The sequence below is a fragment of the Helicoverpa armigera genome, chromosome 25 (genome assembly GCF_030705265.1).
Source record: "Helicoverpa armigera isolate CAAS_96S chromosome 25, ASM3070526v1, whole genome shotgun sequence".
NCBI lineage: Eukaryota > Metazoa > Arthropoda > Insecta > Lepidoptera > Noctuidae > Helicoverpa > Helicoverpa armigera.
Genome location: NC_087144.1, coordinates 5,962,318 through 5,984,359, shown reverse-complemented (window position 1 = coordinate 5,984,359; position 22,042 = coordinate 5,962,318). Strand labels below are relative to the sequence as shown.

The 22,042-nt window shown below is 34.6% G+C and overlaps 1 protein-coding gene across 1 annotated transcript in view; it reads right to left on the bottom strand.

Annotated features, from left to right (window-relative positions):
• Positions 1-22,042, bottom strand: part of LOC110381447 (putative transcription factor SOX-15) — a 119,805-nt gene extending 97,763 nt beyond the window's left edge. The window contains exons 1-2 of the mRNA XM_021341789.3: positions 21,708-22,042; positions 13,466-13,697 (exon numbers count right to left, since the gene is read on the bottom strand). Of these exons, the coding sequence (XP_021197464.1) occupies positions 13,466-13,545 (80 nt within the window). The 5' untranslated portion in view covers positions 13,546-13,697; positions 21,708-22,042. The remainder of the gene's footprint in view (positions 1-13,465; positions 13,698-21,707) is intronic.

Below are 22,042 nucleotides of genomic sequence, written 5' to 3'. Positions count from 1 at the left end.
TATTGTGACCAGAATTAATTTGGTTAATTTGTTAGCCAATATAAATTAAAAATTGTTAGTATTTTATAACAAAGTATTAATACGTATTATGTCGCTTCACAACTGGTTTAAGAAACTATAGATATGACGACCAGAACACCGATTTTGAAATGAAAATCTTTAAAACGTTGTAGCATTTATCAAGCAGTTTGTTATCTGTTTAGTATTTCTTTCTCAACATAAGTATTATGTACAGAAATGTATTATTATAACATTCTAAATAAAAATAAGAATGACGGAATACAAAACCTTGTCTATTGATGATCGAATCGCATTTGTTTACGAAATAAATACACTTTCCATTAGAAGTGTTTCACAAACTCAATCTATTCCATCACCAGTATTATTTCCAGTGAAAACGTAAATATAATACGCTTGCACACATTTCTATTGTTTTTCTCCGTTTTATTGTGTAAATATAAATAAAAACTGATTGTCACAATCGACGTCGTCCACGTTAGAAATATCGCATTCCATACGATCTAAACAAATGCTTAAGAATGAGAAATAACATTTAATGTTTTCACTATAACCATTGTGCGGTAGATTCTTGATTCGTAATGTGTTTAGGAATCTAAAACTGGGGTCAGGACTTACTTTGACTCATTAGAGATATTTGTCTTAACCATTATGTTGCCATCAACAATCATCTTCTTACAAAAATATTTTGCTCCAAATAACTTGTACATAAATATTATTAAGATTTACCTGCATGGCTGAAATAGAAAAACAAAAAAAACAACCAATGTTTTTACTTTATTTTATAACTCACGACAAAAGAATTAATTCAAGATACAATAATGATAATTATTATTTAAAACTTCTATGAAATATTTAAAAAACTATATTTATAAACAACAAAAACGAATAAATAGATGTCATTCATAATACTTATAATTGAAAGAGTTCTTATTTCACTGACGTCAATTTCGATGCATGAATGAATATGAAGGCTACGCATTCTCTATGTATTTTCTTAAAAATGAAAAACAAATATTTTTTATGCCTCATGACTTTAATTTCTTGTTATATTTTTACTAACGCACAATGAAGTTTTTTAAGAATCATGTGAAAATTAACTGTGAGCTTGTTAACTAGGTTAGGTTAGGACTTCATAAAAAACCGCTTGTAATAAATTGAAGTTTTGGGAAGTTCGGGTACCTATGGGAAATAAACCATGTCAAAAAACGTACAATAATGGAAATATGTTTCAGTAAGTACACCTACAATTAAATATCCTATGGGTGCTGTCTATATCAACAGTCTTGCCAATTGCCCTGTATGATATAAAGATGAAGGGAACGACCAAAGAAACGATTATTCCATTAGACAATTTCCGTCTAATGATGAATTTAGATCTCCCCAAGTGACTGAAAAAAATCTTATTTTCAAAAATGACACCAGGCTGAGAAGTATGGAAGAAGAAGAAATGCTGACCGAAAATAACACCGAAAATATTACCTACGCCAGATAAGGTGTTTGACTATAATAAAGTCGTATACAAATAAGAGATGATTATTGCACTTTATCACTGAATTAAATGAAACTTCAACTTCGCAAATGCGTTTGCGCATACTGAAACTATTTATAATCGGTTTTCCCAAATGAAGAAATCATGAATTCTATTTGTGCATAGAGGATAATGACATTAACGGAGTAGAAATAGATTTAAATTAAATAAACAATACAAAGACTAACATTTTGTCCTTACATTATGATGATCATTATTTTCTGTTTGTCCCAGAGACAAATCAATTAAGTTTGCCAGATTAAAAATATCTGAGGTCTGATAGTTCATGTAAAAACAATGAACATATAGGTATATTTCATTCATGAGATAAAATTTATATGACTTAATGAATCTTTCAGCCCTTAAGTTTTTAATCAATCAAAAGGACAGTCATTTCCGCCAACTTTAGCTCAAGAATTATGCCCATCATAAATGTCCCCTATAGCTGATATGGCAAATATCGATAAGTCCCCAAACGTGTCGCAAGACACATTTACGCCCTGACGCGACGATCTTGAAAATTTCCTGCACTTAGGAAGGGTGATGTCCATATATTATTTTCAAACATCGACCGAGACAATAGCGATTGTTGACAAAACCATCCGTCAGCGTTCAGAGGACCCGCACCGAGATATCGACCAAAACTGCACACGGTAGAACTCGATTCTTCTCTCGATTCAATCGATTTGATGAGATCGGACATTTTTCGTGGACGACCTCGTCAGATAAACTGTTTTTGCGATTGTGCTTTCAGGAATTGGTGTTTGAGAAAATTTGCTTGATTGCTTTATTTTGTTTGCTTAGTCATCAACTTAGCGTTAGGGTGATAATTTTCATTAAGTAGATATGAAATATACAACTTCAAACTTTAAAAAAAATATGGTCACCGTGTCGCCTATGCGTAGTACCAATACTTGTCAAAACTAATTAGGGAAATAAACATAGCATATAATTCGTATTGTAGACTATTTCATATCATATGCAGCCATAGTTCACTGAAAATCAGATGCTTGAGACATGGCTAGCTAGAGCACTGCAAGACCCCCAGATACATACAACATAGAACCTTGTCACACAAAAGTCGCGAGTAAAATCAAACAAATTACTGCAAGACAAAAAGCGATAAGGTTCTAAACCAAATGACTAATCCGAACCCAATATTCCCATGGAACTAATAAACTTAAACTCAGCAGAACATTTTCAAGTAAGTATCACTAAACAGAATTTCGGTTATGACTTTGAGAAGTCCGTGACTCATATTATGGTATTCTTGGTCATGAAACATGACATGTCATTACAATAAGTATGATTCATTATACTTGGGACTCCTGTATTGTCAACTTTGGTATCGAAAAACCCCAAGTTATCGGTAAAGAATCTTGTCAAGTCATCTTTAAGGAACCTACAATATCCTTGACTAGCTATATCCCGCGGTTTCTACTTTCTGTAACCAGATGAAGAGTGGCCTATATCTCCTGGGATAGAGCCGCTTCCCAACAGTGAAATAATTTTTCAAATCGATTCCGTAGTTTCGGAGCCTTTTAACAAACAACTAAACAGAAAAATGTATTAGTGTAGTATATTAACTTTGGAGTTATATGCGACTACTCACTTACATAGCTCTTTTACAGTGAATACGCTTGTACACTAACCCAAAATAAAATTGGGATAAGGGCGGAAGGATGATGACTGATTTAAGAGCCCGATTAAACTATCTGTTACTGTTACTGTTACAGCCTTTTTATCGTCCCACTGCTGGGCTGCGGCCTCCTCTCACACGGAGAAGGATTGAGCATTAATCACTACGCTTGCTCAATGCGGGTTGGTGAGTTCAGACTATAATGGTTCAGTCAGGTTGCCTCAAGATGTTTTCCTCCACCTTTTTATCAGCCATTGGTGTCCAAGATGTACTTAGAAAGTACATACAAACTTAGAGAAGTTGCATTGTTACTTGCCTGAACTAGAGTCGAACCCACACCTTCATACTCGAGAGGTTGGTTCTTCACCCACTAGGCCACCACGACTAGATCAAACTATCGGCTGATTAAAATTCAGCATTGCGTTAGCTTCATCATCATCATCATCATCTCAGCCATAGGACGTCCACTGCTGAATATAGGCCTCCCCCTTAGATCTCCACAGATACCTGTTGGAAGCGACCTGCATCCAGCGTCTTCCGGCGACCTTTATAAGGTCGTCTGTCCACCTTGTTGGTGGACGTCCTACGCTGCGCTTGCTAGTCCGTGGTCTCTCGTTGTGTTCGCTTACCTACTTAAAACCATCCAAGAATTATAACGTCAGAAAACACTCCACGTGCAATATTTAATAACATCACATTCATGATTAGTAGTACTAGTAATATCATATAAATGTTAGTTTGCTTGCTGAAACAATTTGATTGTGGAGCGGCTGCGGTCTGTTGCATGTCTGATAACAGAGATCGCATATCAGTGATAGCTTATCAGTACTGCATGTTGCACTGAGAGTGATATGTTTGTATGTGTGGGTGCTGTGACGTATGGTATGTAGAGGTTCTAGTTTAGTTAGATGCTAAATGTGTCTATGGCAAGGTTGTCAAATGATACTCAATTTTAAGCTCTAAAGATCATATTATGTCTGATAACTTTAGTACCTACCTATAACAACTTTTAAATTCAACTTGCAATTGATTGACTTGTGATTGGTGCGTTTAAACTAAATGTGTGTAGTTATGTTCTATCCTTAGTTATTTTAGAGAGAATAAAGTAAGAATGCTATGAGTCTGCTGACATTTAAAAAGTTTGACAGGGAAGAACAGCTAATTTTCGTCTTCCCGAGACAACATATCTTCTTTCTTTCTCCTGCCCTGTTCCCAAATTTTACTTAGGGTCGGCGCAATATGTAATTTTCTTCCATTTTCCCCTGTCACTCGTCATACTGACACTCACTTCCTTCCTATTCATATCATCTTTCAGGCAACATATCAAAACTTTTAAATTAGATAAGTAATGATTCTTTTCTAAGCTGAAATTATGCTCAAAATAAGTAGCTTAAAATCACCTAAAATGAACTCATTAAAACTTGCAGATTCCTAATTCTTAATTGAATCCATCGATTTTATTCTATTTTATTCTACCACCACATATTTTATATCACCTCACAAGCACGTCATAAGAAATTCTCGCGGTTCAAAATGAAAAATACCGTTTTAGTTTACAGTGTCGTTCGTGAAGGAGAAACATACATCATTGTGAATGTCCACATAGCACAACATTGTACGTAAACACTCAGTACTCGGAGTTGGGGGGTACAACAAACAGTTCGGGGAAAGACGACGGACGAGCCTAGCTACTGAGATTAGGAACGTGGACTGGATTGCTTCTTGCTGTTATGCTGCCCTGGTAGTTGTGAAGGGTGTTTAACTACGTCGTAGTAACTTTTGGAGGGGATTTACCTCCTTTGTTAGATGTGACCCTGGTAGCTGTTAGCTGAAGAAAACTTGTTAGTATTGAAAAGATTTCAGATTGAGAAAATATGTGTCTACGGTTATGCTACCCTGGTACATAGTGAAGGGAGCTTACTCCCTAAGTAAGTTTGGTGCCCTGGTAGCTGGTGATGTTAGCTGAAGAATATTGATAGTTGTACGTAAACACTCAGTACTCGGAGTTGGGGGGTACAACAAACAGTTCGGGGAAAGACGACGGACGAGCCTAGCTACTGAGATTAGGAACGTGTACTGGATAGCTTCTTGATTTTATGCTGCCCTGGTAGTTGAGAAGGGTGTTCAACTACGTCGTTGGAGGGAGTTTACCTCCCTTGTTATATGTGGCCCTGGTAGCTGTCAGCTGAAGAAAATTTGTTAGTATTGAAAATATTTCAGATGAAGAAAATATGTGTCTACGGTTATGATGCCCTGGTCTCTTGGGAAGGGTGTTTACCTCCTATGTAAGTTTGATGCCCTGGTAGCTGGTGATGTAAGCTGAAGAATATTTGTTAGTTGTACGTAAACACTTAGTACTCGGAGTTGGGGGGTACAACAAACAGTTCGGGGAAAGACGACGGACGAGCCTAGCTACTGAGATTAGGAACGTGTACCTACTGGCTAAATTCCTCGTGATTTCGGTGATGGAAGAGATTACCTCCTATGTAAGCATGGTGCCCTGGTAACTGAGTAGTGATGTTAGCAGAAGAATATTTGTTAGTATCGAAAATATTGAAGACATTCGCTATATTTAAGACATATAAACGTTGGGAAGTTGGTAGAATATAAAAATTTGAGTATGATGAGGTTCCAGTAGGAACATGACGACCAAAGAATAACTCTTTGACAGGCTTTATAAGAATAAGTTAAGATTAAGGCAATCCAAAAGTTCTAAATCTACAGCATTCTAGGGTGTTTCTATATCTCTGGGAAAAACGCACAACGACTGAAAGAAAATTACACTACCTACTTAACAACCAGCTGAGATATCTACAAACAACATACCCTCAAAATCCAACACTTGTAACATGGAAACAGAATCAACTTGAACTGAATAAACACGACGTCATCAGGACAATATACTAGAAATTGATAACAAATGATAAGCATGCACGTGCTGCCTCAGTGCTAATAAGAAGTTAATAGTATTGCACTCACATGATACTAGTTCAGCGCTGAAGATTTATGTACATAGGTACTTAGTGTTTATGCAACCATTGAAATAAATGAAAAGTATACGAAGACTTTTTAAATGTTTTCTATGAAAGTTAGATAGTTTTCAGGACTATACCACCATTTGCGAAGACCCATATGTACTCTATTTCTCACTCTCATAGCCTAAAGGGATGGCATTCCGACACGATCAGAACCACTGCATGTGGTATGCTTTGTGAAAGTTTCTTAAAATTCGCAAAGCGATGACAGCCCGATCCAAGAGTCAAAACCAAGACCTAGTGTATAATCAAACAAAATTGACACATTTTTGACATTGGTAGAATCCATTAAAAACTTCAAAAAAATGCTGAAATATTTTTTCAACCGACCTCTACAAATCTAATAAAGCTTATACCCTGGAAAGCTCTTACTTCTCCTAAATTACTAAAGGCTACGTTATATGTAAATTATTGGCAAAGAGTATACACCAGTCAACAGTATAGGAAATACTGAACCCAGATAGCAACAAAAGGCCTATGATTAGGTACAATTATTTTTCTCGAAGCCCCGGGGCGACGTCCGGCACGTGTTAACTATAGATAATTAAATAACTACTGAATAACTTTCTATGACAGCGCCTCACGAACCCGACCGGTTTCAAATGTCTCGAAACAAAGCCTAACGTCAATTAAATTGGGGGTTCCGTATAAAATATTTGAATTTTCAAAGAAAATGGTCGGTGTCAGCAAATCATTAGGTTTCGGTTCTATAATATCAATAAACTTGACACATGTATAACAATGCAATATGAAACATGAAAAAACAATTTAAAGGTAAATGAAATCAAAAATGTATTTCAAGGACTACAATACACAGAAATAAGGATAGATAATATTTTATTTCTATAACGACAAATTAAAAAAACTTACCCCATTTTAGTATCCAAGGAAAATTTAGAAGAAATTGTTTTATTAACAAAAATATTTATTTATTTTTTATTTATCTCAAATAAAACACGACCATTTGGGTCTACTAAACACATTAAAATAAATATAACATATGTTCATAAAATACGTTTTTACCTATTGTGACGTTGGGTATTTTGTTGTACACTATCCTTCTGGTAATTCCGGAATTACGATTACCGGTACAAAACATTATATTTTAAGCTTCAAGTCACAACATGTACCTACAATTTTCTCAATATGTGATAACAGCAGAATCAAATTAAACTATCATCATCATCATCTGCCTAGCCTTTTCCCAACTATCTTGGAGTCGGCTTGGTGTATAATTGGATACACGAAGTACCAGTATTTTACAAGGAGCGACTGCCTATCTGACCTCCTAAACCCAGTTACCCGTTCAACCCAATACTCCTTGATAAGACTGGTAGTCAGACTTACTGGCTTCTGACTAACAGTTACGCCTGCTAAAGATGTTCTTTGGTTATTCAACAATTAATATACATTTTTGACACAATAAACGTCAAAAAACAGCCATCCGCCATCAAACGACCCGTTTGTCTTACGGAACCCTAAACCATAAGCACAACGTTCGCAAACGAGGCCACTGATCTGTGGCCGGGGATTTTGACAAATCGTTATTGATGCTTCGTGATCTATAATGACACTACGCTACCAATTATATTGTTTAAAATACCAACAATGTACCAATTACCGAACGCTATTATCTAAACTTATATTCGAAAACGGAAAAAAATGGTTGTAGGTACTTTAGCTCTAAACTAATGTCGTCAAACGGAAAAATTATGTTTTTATTTTGGCTTCTAATCTACCTACTGAAATGACTTGAAAAATTTTATAGGTACAGAAGTTCCTTCGGATTTCGAGTGAAACCGTGGGTAATACCTAAGCTAGATCACCACAAACTAATGCTACGATGATTATCGAATAAACTTTCAAACCATTTTTTTTATATTTTAAAGGACCAACAAGTATTAAATACCAGTCAAAAAACATGATTTTAACAATACCACCAGCAACAATAAACTGACTTTTATAAATAAACAAAGTCTTTCAAACAAATTAGGTTACACAAAAACTTAAGTAGGTAATCGGATTACAATGCCTCTGATAGGAGATTAATCAAATTAAAATGAACCTCATAATTCGGACCTCGTTAGGGTTCAGTAGTCAATAAAAATGTGATTCATTTATGACAATAACTTGGGAACATTTAACGTCTACAGATATAACTGAAAAGTTTGTTTGTTTGAACGTGCTAATTTCAGGAACTACTGGATCGATTTGAAACTTTATTTGAGTGTTAGATATCCCATTTATCGAGGAAGGTTGCTTTTTTATCCAGGACTCAGCTAATGAAAGGAAGAAAGTAAAGAGACATTGCTTGCAATTATTCAAAAAAAATCTGGCAAGATTTTGAAATCTGGAGAAGACGATTTTTACTTTAATTCAAGTACATTTCACTCCATTCCACATTCCACATGCAAGAGATGCAACTGCAAAAAGTTACCTTGTCTCTAGTTTATCTATCTTTGGTAAAGATACATGTAACTCCTGAATAGCAACGACAGATATGAACCATTTGGGCATTAGTCACAGACGCTTGAGGCCTGAGTTACGTAAGCCAACGAGACGCCAGTATTTAGAAATAGACCTAACTAATGAGTACTTACTCTACAGGCTAGAGGTCACTAGATAAACTTTAAAATATATCTCAATTTATTCCAAACCTATCCAGTTTAGTTCTAAAAGTATTATTTGTTTCATAATCTCAAAGTTTATATTTAAAACATTTCGAAACAGTAGCAACGGCAATTAATTTGAGTGCCACAAAAAATCACAAATTCATTCTATTTCATTTCTTAATTTTTGAAGCGTTTAACGCAATGCCATTAATCTAAAGATAAGTAACAATGAAAACATGTTATATAATAATATCAAGTACCTACGTAGTTAATAAGCAACGTCATATTATGTCTGCATTGTAGAATTGTATGTAATCTCTTGAGACGTCAGTACGAAGGAACCTTGAGGAACAACCACCATTGAACTGCTAGACCATAAAGGAGCATTTTCAATGACTATTAATTCTGACCAAAACATCGAGGGGCAAAAAGTTGAAGCGCAATTCGCTGCCGCAGTGGCAGGTGAAGCTACAAGCCTAGCACAAAATAAACTCAACTAATATACCGCGGCTTCACAACGACCATAACTCCACATTGCGACAAAACAAAAACACAAATTTGCAAACGTATAAAGAAATTGAAAGGTACCGGCGTGCGCGATGCTATCGCGAAATTATTCCAAATTTCACCGTTTTGCCTCTCTGGCTGTGGCCTTTTTTACTTTTTTCATACGATGGCAGTCGCGGGCCAACTCCCATAAATTATAGTTCGGTAGCTCTGTTAAAGGGGTTTTTGAGTATTTTTTTATTTTTGTTTAGCCCTTTGAAGAATTTATGTCCCCGTCTTACTTAGTAGCGGCGGTCAACTCGCCAGCTCGCTGACCGGCTCCGAGAAATGTTCGGGCCTTTCGATACGCGACGCTATAAGTATTTTGTACTTGCATTTTTGTTTGTGTGCTTGTGATACGGCTTTCGGCTTATTTTATTTTAGTTTCACTGAAGCCGACTTCAAGTTGGGAGTTGAGGCTGCTTAATGACTGTCCTGTGACTATCTGGACAAAAGAAAGCCGCCTGAACCTTTCCAAAAGTTTTCATAACACAAAAAAAGGTTTTACCTCAACACCGCATCCTTTCATTTGATTCTAAGAGCCCAAAAGTCACATGCTTCATGATCCTCATTAACTGATGCTTCTTAAGAGAACACAGTTACGTTTGGCTTTCTATAATTATCCTCTTTTTGTATGCTAGTACCATTGGCACCTCATACCACTGAATGAATGAACTATCACCGTCCTACAAACCAGATCAGAGTGCTAGCACGTTACATAAGCCAGTGACGTAATGAAACAATGGCCATCGGAAGCAAGCACGTGTCTCCAAGTCGTGACAGACCACATCACTTGATATTGTTCACTCTCATATTATATTGCTTAGGATGGGAGAATATGGGGACTGGTGATTGTGAAGGGTGGAGCATTAATATAGTCTCATTTGTGTTTCTGCTAATTGTCAATATCTCTGAGTGGAAAATGATAGTTGGTTCTTAACAATTTTAAGGACAGATCTTTTCAGGGAAGATTATTCTTAAATATGGACCTAGTTTCTTGTAGATCGATAGATAAGCATACTTGCGTGACACAGACTCCTCTTTGTAAGTTCAGAGGTGATGAAGCGATTTTGTTCTTCTTGAAGTGAATATATTGAACTCAGCCCAGACATCTCTTTATTTTATGTAGGTACACAATAATTTGAATTTATACATAGTAGGTACGAGAGGAGTTAAAGAGGATAACAAGAAAGTTCATAATGAAACATTTGCAAGTAACAAATGATGTAAGAAGTCAATTTGTTAAAGGTCGTTCAGCGGTTGCTTACAATACCTCACGGCTCGCAAATCCATCAAACAAATTATAAAGCTCTCAAATTAAACCTCTTTCGGATATTTATATTCTTCAATAAAGGGACAAAATGATTCCTTAAGACCTGAATTCTTCAACAATTGGCTAATCAAAAGAAACTGGGATCAATGTCAGAAATCCGGATCACATGCGTAAGAAGTGAAAAGGGACATTATGATGAGCAAAAAGCAAAAATTACAAATATTCCGTAACCGAAATAACCTTAAAACGCGATAGCAGACAAAACGGATTCCAAATACTGGCAATTGGAATAGTTTTCAGTTGTTTTTTTTCTCCGTTTTAAGTTTCGAAGGCATCCTAACGGTATTCGGGAGACATAGCATCGGGACGGACGCGACAACGCTTTTTATGTTATTTTTCTACTGACCACGGTCGTTTGCGATCGATTTCGATCTTTTTAATCGGTCCTCCTTAAAAATAAATATGAAAGTTCCACTCTTGTTCTGTTTTCAGACTGAGTTATGACTGAAATGCAAGTTAGTTGAATTTTGTCTCCAGTTTCAAATTGAAATTGATTTCAGGAAGAGTTGATAGAAGAAACTATGTACAATTTTAATTAGTATCATAGAATTAAGATTGGCTTATTAATTAACTTAAGTAGTATTTAAAACTAACATTATCGCCGCGCAGTGATTATGACAAAAAGCTTTACTGCCAGGTCTAATTGCGTTCAACGCCGGCCAAAATTAAAAAGAAAACTCGCACAGCAAGAATCCCGCCTATTTTTAAAAATGGAACCCGACGATGATTCGCCTAATTAATAAACCAATCACGTACAGTCGAGACGCGGCGTCGAGGCGCGGCGGACGTGCGGGCGCGGGGGATGAACGCTCGGAAATTCGAATACTATATTTTTTCTGCACTCAAAGCATCGCAATGTTACTTGTAATTGGCTTGACGGCCAATGATAACGAATTTAGAATGCAATCAATTATTTATGAGTTATTACTTTCGTTAACAAGAAATTAGTACTTTATGTGAAAAATGTATAACTAGTTATTATTAATCATTAAGAGATATTTGCGAAGCCAGATGTTATCCGGCTAAAGTATTCACCATGCCCGCTTGTTAGAATGTGACGAGACAAAAACTCGGCTCAGTTAATCTCGTCAAATCAATATGAGAAGTATAAAATTAAAACTTCTGATCGGATTCTCAGAACATTGTTATGAGAACGTATCGGATTATATGACACGGCATTATGTTTTCTCTTTTGATTGAATGGACATGAATGGAGCACACATTATTAACAAAAGATGTCCTCCAATATTGACACCGAGAAATTAGTTGAAAAAATCTCCAGTTTGGGGTTTTAGAAAAAAAATATCATTTATCAAATAAATGCATTCTCTGTTATGTCTTTGCGCAGCGTGACTATAAAAACTAGTTGAATAATAAATGCGATGGTTGGCAACACTGGGCCCGAGGAAGCCCGAAGCTCGGCGAAAAAGGGCGAAGATTAGCGAGCGCGCGCTTTTTGTTTGCATCAATCGATGCGCTCGCGCATTCGCACGATGAATAATTCAAAAATTGACATGAAATGGCGTATGGTTCTTTTTTTAAATGAAAGGTGCCCGATTGAGGACTGTAACCGCCTGACGAATTCATTGGTCAACGGCTTTTTGCGTTCGGTAATTGCTGTATTTACTTTATAGGTTATGAAATGAAATTAATGCACGCGAACGATCTCGTTCTGTTGTCCCAATGCCAATAGCAGGGTTTTTACTGAACTTAGAATATGAATCCATTTGAATGGCAACAGTTTATACAGCTGACAATAAATATGGAGTTTATAGTCTAACCGCAAATGACGCCTCGCCTTGCCGAACGTAAAAAATCAAATGTCATAGGATGCTTCATATTGCACAACTGAAGTTGGAACAAATTAAAAATGTTTACGCGTCTGTCTGTGCGTATATCTAGAAATTGGTCGTCATCCAAACAAAAAATGTATAATTAATTCGAGTAATGCTGTTAATGATGCATCGAAAACTTGTGTCGATTTCCAAGTATAAGTAATCTTGTCATCTGAATTCTGGATGCGATTGGTCGAGAGATCCCCGCTGCAGTTTTTGGATAAATGGCTTCATCCCGCACTACGGGATGCTGTCAAGACTCCTTCGAGTTATGGTTATGACGACTTTTTACGTGTTTCATGAAGATAATTTCATTATGTCGTTACAAAAAGTATGCGGTAATTTGCCTGTCTCGATTGTAGCTAACGTTATTTGTGAAGCTGGATCGATGTCATTGTGCATTGTGTGTGAGAAAACTTGGTTTCTTCTTAGTTTTTATATGAAATACTTAGTCGCATAACGGTGGACATGAGTGCATTTGCGCGAGAGATTTTAATACGCTGTATTAAATAGCTGTAAAAAATTACTTTAGCTGTAAATATAAAGAAGATATATAAACAACTGTTTAGTGTCAAATGTCAACTTGTCACTTGCTTAGTACTAAATAATTTGCAGTTCTTTGACACTGAGTTTTGTTTCCTATTTGTGAAGTACCGTTAGTTTTACGAACAGTATCGGAATTCCGGGGTCATTTCAGATTTTTGGCAGACCTTTTTTTTACCTACCAGATGCAACTTCATAAGACATAGTCGTGCCCCAGTGTCACTTAAAACATGTAAATCTTTCCTTGTACCTTTTTTATAGTCATTCTCTCATCCTATGGTAATTGTTTATCATTTGAAGTTCCAAGCCAGAGATGTATCAACATTCCTCAATAAACAAGCACTTAGTCTAGAATATCATTTGTAGAACTCACTTGTAAGAGGAGAACGCCATATTGTTGTCACAGGGTTGATCGTCCACCGCTCCGCCGGTTGTGAGCATCAGGGTGTTCATTCGGGATCGATTCTCACAACACGATCGATTAACGTATCGATTACAATCTATCGGTACACGCACTTCACTATTGGTTCTTAAAAGTCCGCGCGGGCGTCACTGTGACGCGTTCGCACATTATGTACGTCACATCACTAGTGTTTGTGGCATACCTGAAATGAGAGATTGACTTTAGTTATAACCTATTCGTAAGAATAATTTAATAAACCTAGATTAGATCAACCTATATCAGTTTTGTTTAACTACCTAAGTACTTTAATGATAGGTGTACCAACTGTAACTTAAATTGCCTTCGTACTAAAATCGTTAATCATTTCATCAAGTGTACAAATAGTGCCAGTACAAACATTCCTAATTAATACTCAACCACTAGTAAATTACATTCGAACATATCGGATTTTGAGCAAGTCGTGATAGTTTAATAGACTTCGTTAGACTTATCGTCAACATCTGCGGGTATCCTAGCAGAAAGTGAATAAACGTGTGTTAATGAAAGCAATTACGTTCGCGTGACATTTCAACTGTGTCTGAACTGATTAAGGAGGTCACAAAACAGTTTGTTGTATAAAAACATTTCTAATCTCTGTGAGCCCTGCGTCAGATTTGACGGAGATAGCGACCCGCGGTTGTATACCGACGGAACCGGCCCGCCGCCATCTTGGCCCTGATTGACAGCTGTCAATGTTGGCGGCACTGCGACGCGTCGCCGCGCCTGCGCACTACGGTATACCGCTCGTCACTAATTCGTTTTGAAAATAATGTTCGTTTTTTTAATGTTTTTTTTTTTCAATTGTAGTTGTAGTGTTTTTTGTTACATGATTAAACAATTGACAATCTTGCATATGGCGATCTTTCGTAGCATCATTTACTTATAAGTAAGTATAACATAAATGAACGGTCCCTAGACATTTCCTGATTTCCTCATTACTTAAGCTCATCTCGCTAATTATTTAACTGGCGGGAAAGTCGTAGAAATTCCCTCAGTCTATAATTACCGCAACTGACAAACGTATTTATTAGAATATAGAGTTTTAATCTACCAGTTCCTCTATTAAGGTTGTCAAAGCAAAATCAGGAACTTGCTTTTGATTTATAGCATGCTTTAATTTAATGGTAAATCAAAATGAAAATTATACGAAAAGCAAAAATAAAGTCTTCTACTTTCAAAAAGAAAGTTTTCCTAAGAATATTTGTGACGATTCATTTCTGCAATGATTTGGGATTTTCTTGGCTTTTCTCAGTTTTCATATTTATTGATCGTTTAGATACGATTCAAGGAATATTTAAGTTTTTTTTACCCGCCCAAAGTTAGACTTTTAAAACGTAAAAACAGTTCAATAAGAAAAGAAAAAGATTTTCGTCGATTTTATCACCATTGGATGAAGTATAAATAAATTATTTATTCCCCATTAACATACTTCACGACAATAATTTAACAAAACTCAAAGAAACATAGAAACACGAGGAAAACCGCTAGATAAATCATTAATACAGCATCGAGTAATAAATCGTTTTTTATATTGCAATGACGTTGTCTGTTGTCGTAAAATGTACCACGTTATGCAGAGGATATGTAATTGATGGCACTTGGTGCATTCCTGCAATGGAATAAGTAGTAATTTTATACCTCTTTGATTATATACTTGTATATAAGTATGAATGAAGTTAGTGAGAAAGAAAAGCTTTACCTAATGGATGGTATAGAAAAGTGGTAATCTTGCACCAGCTACATGTAGGCTTTTCTGGGGCGGTCAAAGAAAAACAGAATACGGCAGTTTACTTGTGTTATTTAAGACATCTCGATTAAGTATTAGATTTTCTCCGCAGACATCTCAAACTCAAACATCAATTTATAATAACTTCCCGAGTTTTCTTGTCTTACCTCTATGTTGTCTGGTATTTTTTTAATATTATTCCTATCCATTTTTCTTGTATACTATCCATTATTTATTAGAAATTGAAAAACAAAAGCAATTAATTATCAAGACCGAACGCGATGGCGGAGCACTGTGAATGCCCTCTGCCCCATCTAGGGGACATAGGACTTTAAGTCAAGACAAGTCAATCAACAAAAATCCTTAACACTTTTCACAACTTTCAAAATAACCTACCAAATTAAGTACCAACCTCACCTCTTTAAAAGGAAGAACAATTTTGAGACCACAGACAAACGGAAGGCGAGACATATCTAATATTTATGGTCAAGAAGCGTATATTTCCGGCGCATGCGTCGTCCGTGACGCCGAGGAAAAGGTACAGGAATGCTGACGAGCGAGGGACCTCGATGTTGTGGAGAGAAAACTGATGATGCCAAAAGTGAGGTTAGCTTTTAAGTTTTTAATTTTGGGGGTTAATATTTTTATATAAAGTAAAGTTAAGAGGGCAAAATAATTTTTAAACCTCTTTTAGATGAAGTTAATTTATATTTTTAGTTTGGTTTTTATCTTTATTGTATTTTTTGTAAATAAAGTTTTTAGAGCGCTTATTTCATCTATGATTTTTTTTTTACTCTCGTACAATACAAAAATGAACGTTGCAAGTCTCTCATTATTTCTAGATTTCTCGCACAAATAAAACAAATCTAGCACATACCTACACACTTTCTAATTTCAAATCTTTGCAGCAAAGCTCAAAAAAACTTGTTTTGACATTTACCAAGACAGTGTCGTTCCCATTTCGATCGATGTATCGATAAAAATCTTGCTACCGAACTTATCGATAATCACTGAGTGTCACCGCTCTAGACGTAGATGGTAATCTATGTGGACGGCCTGACACAACACTGTGTAAGCCGATAAAAAAATAACAGACTACACGTTGAAAATAATAGCTAGAAAAAGGGCAACAAAATCGAAGCTGGCTTGAAACCTATAAGGGGTAAAAAAATACTCGAGCCTAGTAAAAAACTGGTAGGCTGCAAAATAATTAGTTTTTATTTTGCTCTGAAGCAGATGTAGGAATAATAATTCCTATTTTTGGTCGTAAGATCGAGATAGCCATTGCTTGTATGAATATTTTAATATTACATGTGTTAGATAAAACGTACAAGGCAAGTGGAAATGTATCAACAATTAAACCACGCGGTCACTACGTGTGCAGCACAAATTATGAAAATAAACTAAAACTTGTTGAAGTTGATTTTTTGCTGTAAGATAACCAGCTTCATCTCTCAACTGATGGCAGATTGTAATCAATAAAAAACTATGTAACATGATCTGAGTTGTCAATATTTTCTTCAATGATATAAAAAGTTTCAGATCAAAGTTTAGTTTCCAAACAAGCATAAATGGCAAGTTTAATTAATTAAATATTGCACAAAAATATCTTTAAAATAAAAACTTTTGTTTCTTGTGTCTTTAATCTTTTTGACAAATGCAATAACTAATCATGCATAGAAATAACCTTTTTGTAACAGTTTCAACATCATTCTTCTGAATATAATACAACAACAAACAAAACCCTTCATATAATATCTATTTATAAATGCGGAAACTCTGTCTATCGCGCTTTCAAGCCAAAACTACGGAACCTATTGCAATAAAAGTTATTCTACAGACTGAAAAGGGACACAGGCGAACTTTTCATTTAAGTGCACACCAGGTACCTACCACAAGTAACATCTAGGTATATTCATGTTACTTATCAATAAAACAATTAATAATTTTGTTACCATTTAATAACCGTCCCTTCTACCTTGAAAGTACGAATACGTATAACACATGACTAGAATGTTAACCAAACAGCTGGTTAGTAAAACACACAGCCATGTTTTGGTTAAGTACAGTCGGTATTAAAAAATAACATCCGGCCTCTGGGATATCAATGTACGTGTGATTGTGATATGTGTTGTTACGCGGATATGCCTGTGTTTTGAATTAAATATTTTTTATTAATTTTTTTAAATAAAAAATAAGTTAGACAACTAAATAATTGTTTTTCTTTTTAGCAATTTATTTATTTTGACTTATTTTCGTTTCATAGTGAGAAAGCTTTAAAAAAAGGTTTTGTGTATTTTTATTTAAATATAAAGGATTTAAGTAATAGGAAACATTTCTATTTAATAATAAAAAAAGCAATTAAAAACCCTTGTAAAAAGCTCCAAGCTATGAAAACTCTTTTCTTAATTCGATTTTAAGTTATTCCTTATTATATTTGCCACCTAACATTTTATAACAATCTCCAATTTTATTGCGAAAATTGGAATTTAGAACACATAAAAATTTACCATAAAGCATCACAAAATGGCCCTTAAGATTAAAGTTCACTACATTAACGAACACTTATGCGAAAATACCCCATAATTTTAATTAGTACCATGAAAAAAACACACTGTAAAATTCCCACTTCACTATTTAAGAGAAACCGCATACTGCAGACTAAACAGTTGGCCGACAGTTGACCCGATAATTTGCAATTTTTTTTAAAGAACATCTTGAATCCAATCAAAGTTTTCAGTTGGTCTGATACTGGCAAAAGACCTGATCTTTGTAATGTGCGCACTACCATTCATCTTCATACTGACTTAAGACCCCAAACAAACTATCGGCCGACTAAAAGTTTGCAGTCTGCTTGTGCTCTTAATTATAGACTTAAAATGTCATTTAGTAAAAGCATAAGGTGTGTAGAAAACTATTAAAGAAATACTTCTGTACAGATAATAGTGCAAGATATTTTTATCGACATACCGAGAGGCTGAATGGCCAGTTGTCGTTTACAACTTAGTCTGCTCTTGTAAAAAAACTGACGGCTGTATAAAAACTCAATTAGTGGTCTGCTTCTAGCTTGCTAGATGAATTTAGCTTTGCAACCAATATACTATTAGAGTTTGAGAGTTGGTATTAAAATTACCATCACGTATAATTTTATTGAGATTAGGAGCAGTTACCATCTAATTTATTTAATTAATAAATAACAAAAAATAGATAAAATATGACAGTCGAAGTTTAATTGGGATATGGCAATATTTACTGTTTATTTTCTGAAAAATGTAGTTACAAAATAATTGTACAAAATAGGCTTCTAGAACTAATTAGGGATACTTTGAAATTAACCTAACTCCTCGAGAGTTTTTTATTGGTATATTAATTATTTACGTTCTTAGGGTCAATATGGACAGGTCCTTGAAATACATTTAATAGTTCCCTGGTGTAAGCAAGTGAAACCAGGAAACACAGCTAGTCATTTAGAAATTTCAAACCCAACATCGACCTTTAAGCTTCTACAAGTCTAATCCCCAATCTAGTTTATTCCGATCTCGCTACAAAGCTACTAAATATCAAATTAACATTGTAACAACTTGTATAATGTCGATAACTGACTATATTCTATGTACTAATTGTGGCATTAGTCGGAGGTCCCACGCATAGTCTTGTAAATCATAATATTACTGGGAATTTGCAATTTATGATGTCGGCTTTTGTTTTATGTAGATCCTGCTACTGGAATTATGATTTTGTATAGATTTTTGATCGGAAAATCTATTTAAATGGTACTGTCGTTTCTACCATCATAATTAGGTATGTCTATCTATTTATTTATCATGCTTTTTCAGTGAACTATAAAGATGGTAGAGTCAGCCAATAAAAGGATTCTACCACACAACGGAATAAGATTTTTTTTAAGGAACATAGTTGCTTTTCCCTTTCGAGCTATCAGAAAATTGCTCCTAGAGAGGGATTGTGCCATGTAACTATAATAATAAAGGTTAACCAAACATGACCAACCGTTAAATCGTTGATTCGACCAACTTGACAGCGGGTTATAGTTAAAGTTTCATAGTGCAAATCACCCTTACTGATATAAGGTCTAACAAAAGCGAATTTTTAAGCTAAGCTAGTTTTTGAAAATTATGAACTGCTTTCTTGACTAAGTTACACCTAAAGGAAAAAAAATAATTTCAAGGGATGCTTTGATATCAATCCCTAAGCACTAAGCTGCTTCTGCAAAGACTGGAAACCGACCTCAACATAGTTGGGAAAAGGTTAGCCAGATGATGATGCTTCTTGTAAAGAAAAGTGTTACTTAAGGCAAGTTTTATCTTTTTCTCTAGATGCGTCTACGTAGATATTAAAAACATCTAGAAAGAGTTACTTAACGTTACATCATTGTAATCTCGCAACGATTTCTTGAAAAAACTGCTTTAAGATGAGACACGTGGAAAAAGATAGGATAATTTTAAGGATAATAAGAAGAACTAGTTATTAAATTATAGTTAATAAGTAATTAATAGAAAATTGTTTGTCAGTAAATATTATTAAATCAAAGCTATTGTTTTACCTTTTTAATTATTTCTGTATTATCATTTTTTTTTATGGACCAGATATAGGTACTAAAACTTTATTTTTTCTACGATCTAATTCTAGACAGGGTAATTTGTAATTTCTTGAAGTTATAGTCGTAAAAGTTTTATTTAAAGGTGATCACTTATTATATCCTTTTAATGATTAATTGTTCTTTTACTACTCTTTTACTACTGTTATAAATATGAATAAATTCAAGTTTCTGTAGTTTTCTTTTAAATAGCAAGAAAGTGGTAACCTCTGCCAATACTTATGTTCAATATTATTGTTACTAGGGTGAATGTCGTGACTACTTACACGACCTTTTCTAAGGACAAATCATAACTTAAATACTCATTAATAATTACAAGAAATCTTGTTATAGATTAATCTAGTTTTTTCGCAATGTCAAGTGCTCATTTTCTGCGAAATTAAGTACCTATAATACTAACTAAGGGCCGATTTTTCTACCATCAGTTAACTTCTATCTGAGGAATAAATATGGCGGTGTCACATATTTTCTGTCAAAACGACAAACATATTGTTTGGATAAAAGTTATCATTGACGTTAAAATACGACGTTGCTAAAATACGGCCCTTTGGAGAATTATGGTACCTAATACTTATTACCTAGTGAAAAAAGCGAATATAAAATTTATATTCTTTAATGTTTAAAAAAACTAATCTTATTTCAATTAATTGTACTTTTTTTAAGAGTTATAGTTGAAGACAAACTCTGGTACTCAGTTTCATCCGGTAAGACTGGAAGCCGACCCCAACATAGTTCGGAGTTGTAGGCAAAGTGCGAAAATATGGTAAGTTGCAAATGACAAATAGCAGAGATCGTCAAGCGATCACATGTTGGTACTTAATCGCGTGTACGCAATCTATTAAAATCTTTATTACTTTCATATTTACAGAGCTAACATCTTGCTAAGTCATTCAATTATAATAGCACTTGCTTGACTGTGTATGTATGTCTTTATAACCAATATATAGAAAATTGCTCGCCGATTTTTGACACGCTTTCCATTGCGGTGCGTGAAAAAGTGGTCAAAAGCGATGTCACAGCGACTTTTTAATTTTTGTTCTTTTTACATTTTTTTTTATACGTTTGAAGTTATTTAATGATACAATGTTTGGTAAATAAGAAGGCGCAATGAAGATTTTTTTTATTATTTTATGGAATAAATAAAAAAGGGACGATCTAATCGTGATTAAATTCCTGATTATTTTACTCTAAATTTTTTGTTGTTATCTCTTGGGTAAATATAACATTTTTTAATTCTGCATTCGTACTTAAAAAAGCTTTATTTAAACAAGTACCAACTAAGTAATGATGACCAAGAAAGTAGGTACCTACTCATTAATTACAAATTTAAGTTTAAAAAAATAATGTTAAATTTGTTTTTTACGATCATCAATTAAAATGCCTTCAGACGACCTTATTTTGTTTAAAGTTATTTTAACCTACGCGTTTATATATTTATGTATGCATATTCAAATTAAGTGAGACGGGTTGCATACATTATATATCCCTTACCCTTGTAACCTATCATGTCAATGTATATTGAAAAAAAATGATTACCTACTTACATTGTACAAACAGGATAGGTACATTGATATAAGACTTAAGTCACTTACTCAATTAATCTTAATAAGGATTAATTAGTAAATGTAAAGTAAACAAATTAGAATTGCAGCAAGATTCTTCATTTCTAATGTGTTAGAAATACTATATAGACATCAATTAAATATCTGCAATGTGCACTCAGATATCAAAGAAAACAAAACACACAATAAACCCAGATAACTGAGACATACTCCAGTATTTCCATCAAATATTTATCTAGACTTCAGCAAATATAACCAATAAATACGCACCATTAAACTTGTATAACAAACGTTACAACGTCAATGTATATAGTTATCAATGTACATCACTGCCCCCAAAACAAAAAAAAAATAAAAAAAGCACAAAAAAATCTTGAAAAATTCAGTACATCCAAGAATTCGAACTTTTACTGCAATTCGTCACTAGCTTTTAACATTAACACACGGGAACTTTACACTTTGACACTTTCACGAGGTTTTTTTTATTATTTTGAATGTCTTTGCTTCGGAGGTGGTGTGAAAAAAGTTCGTAATAGATGTACGGTGACGCGGCGAGGCACTGCGCAGACGGCTGTGCTCGATCGACTGGAGGCGCAAGCGCAGGC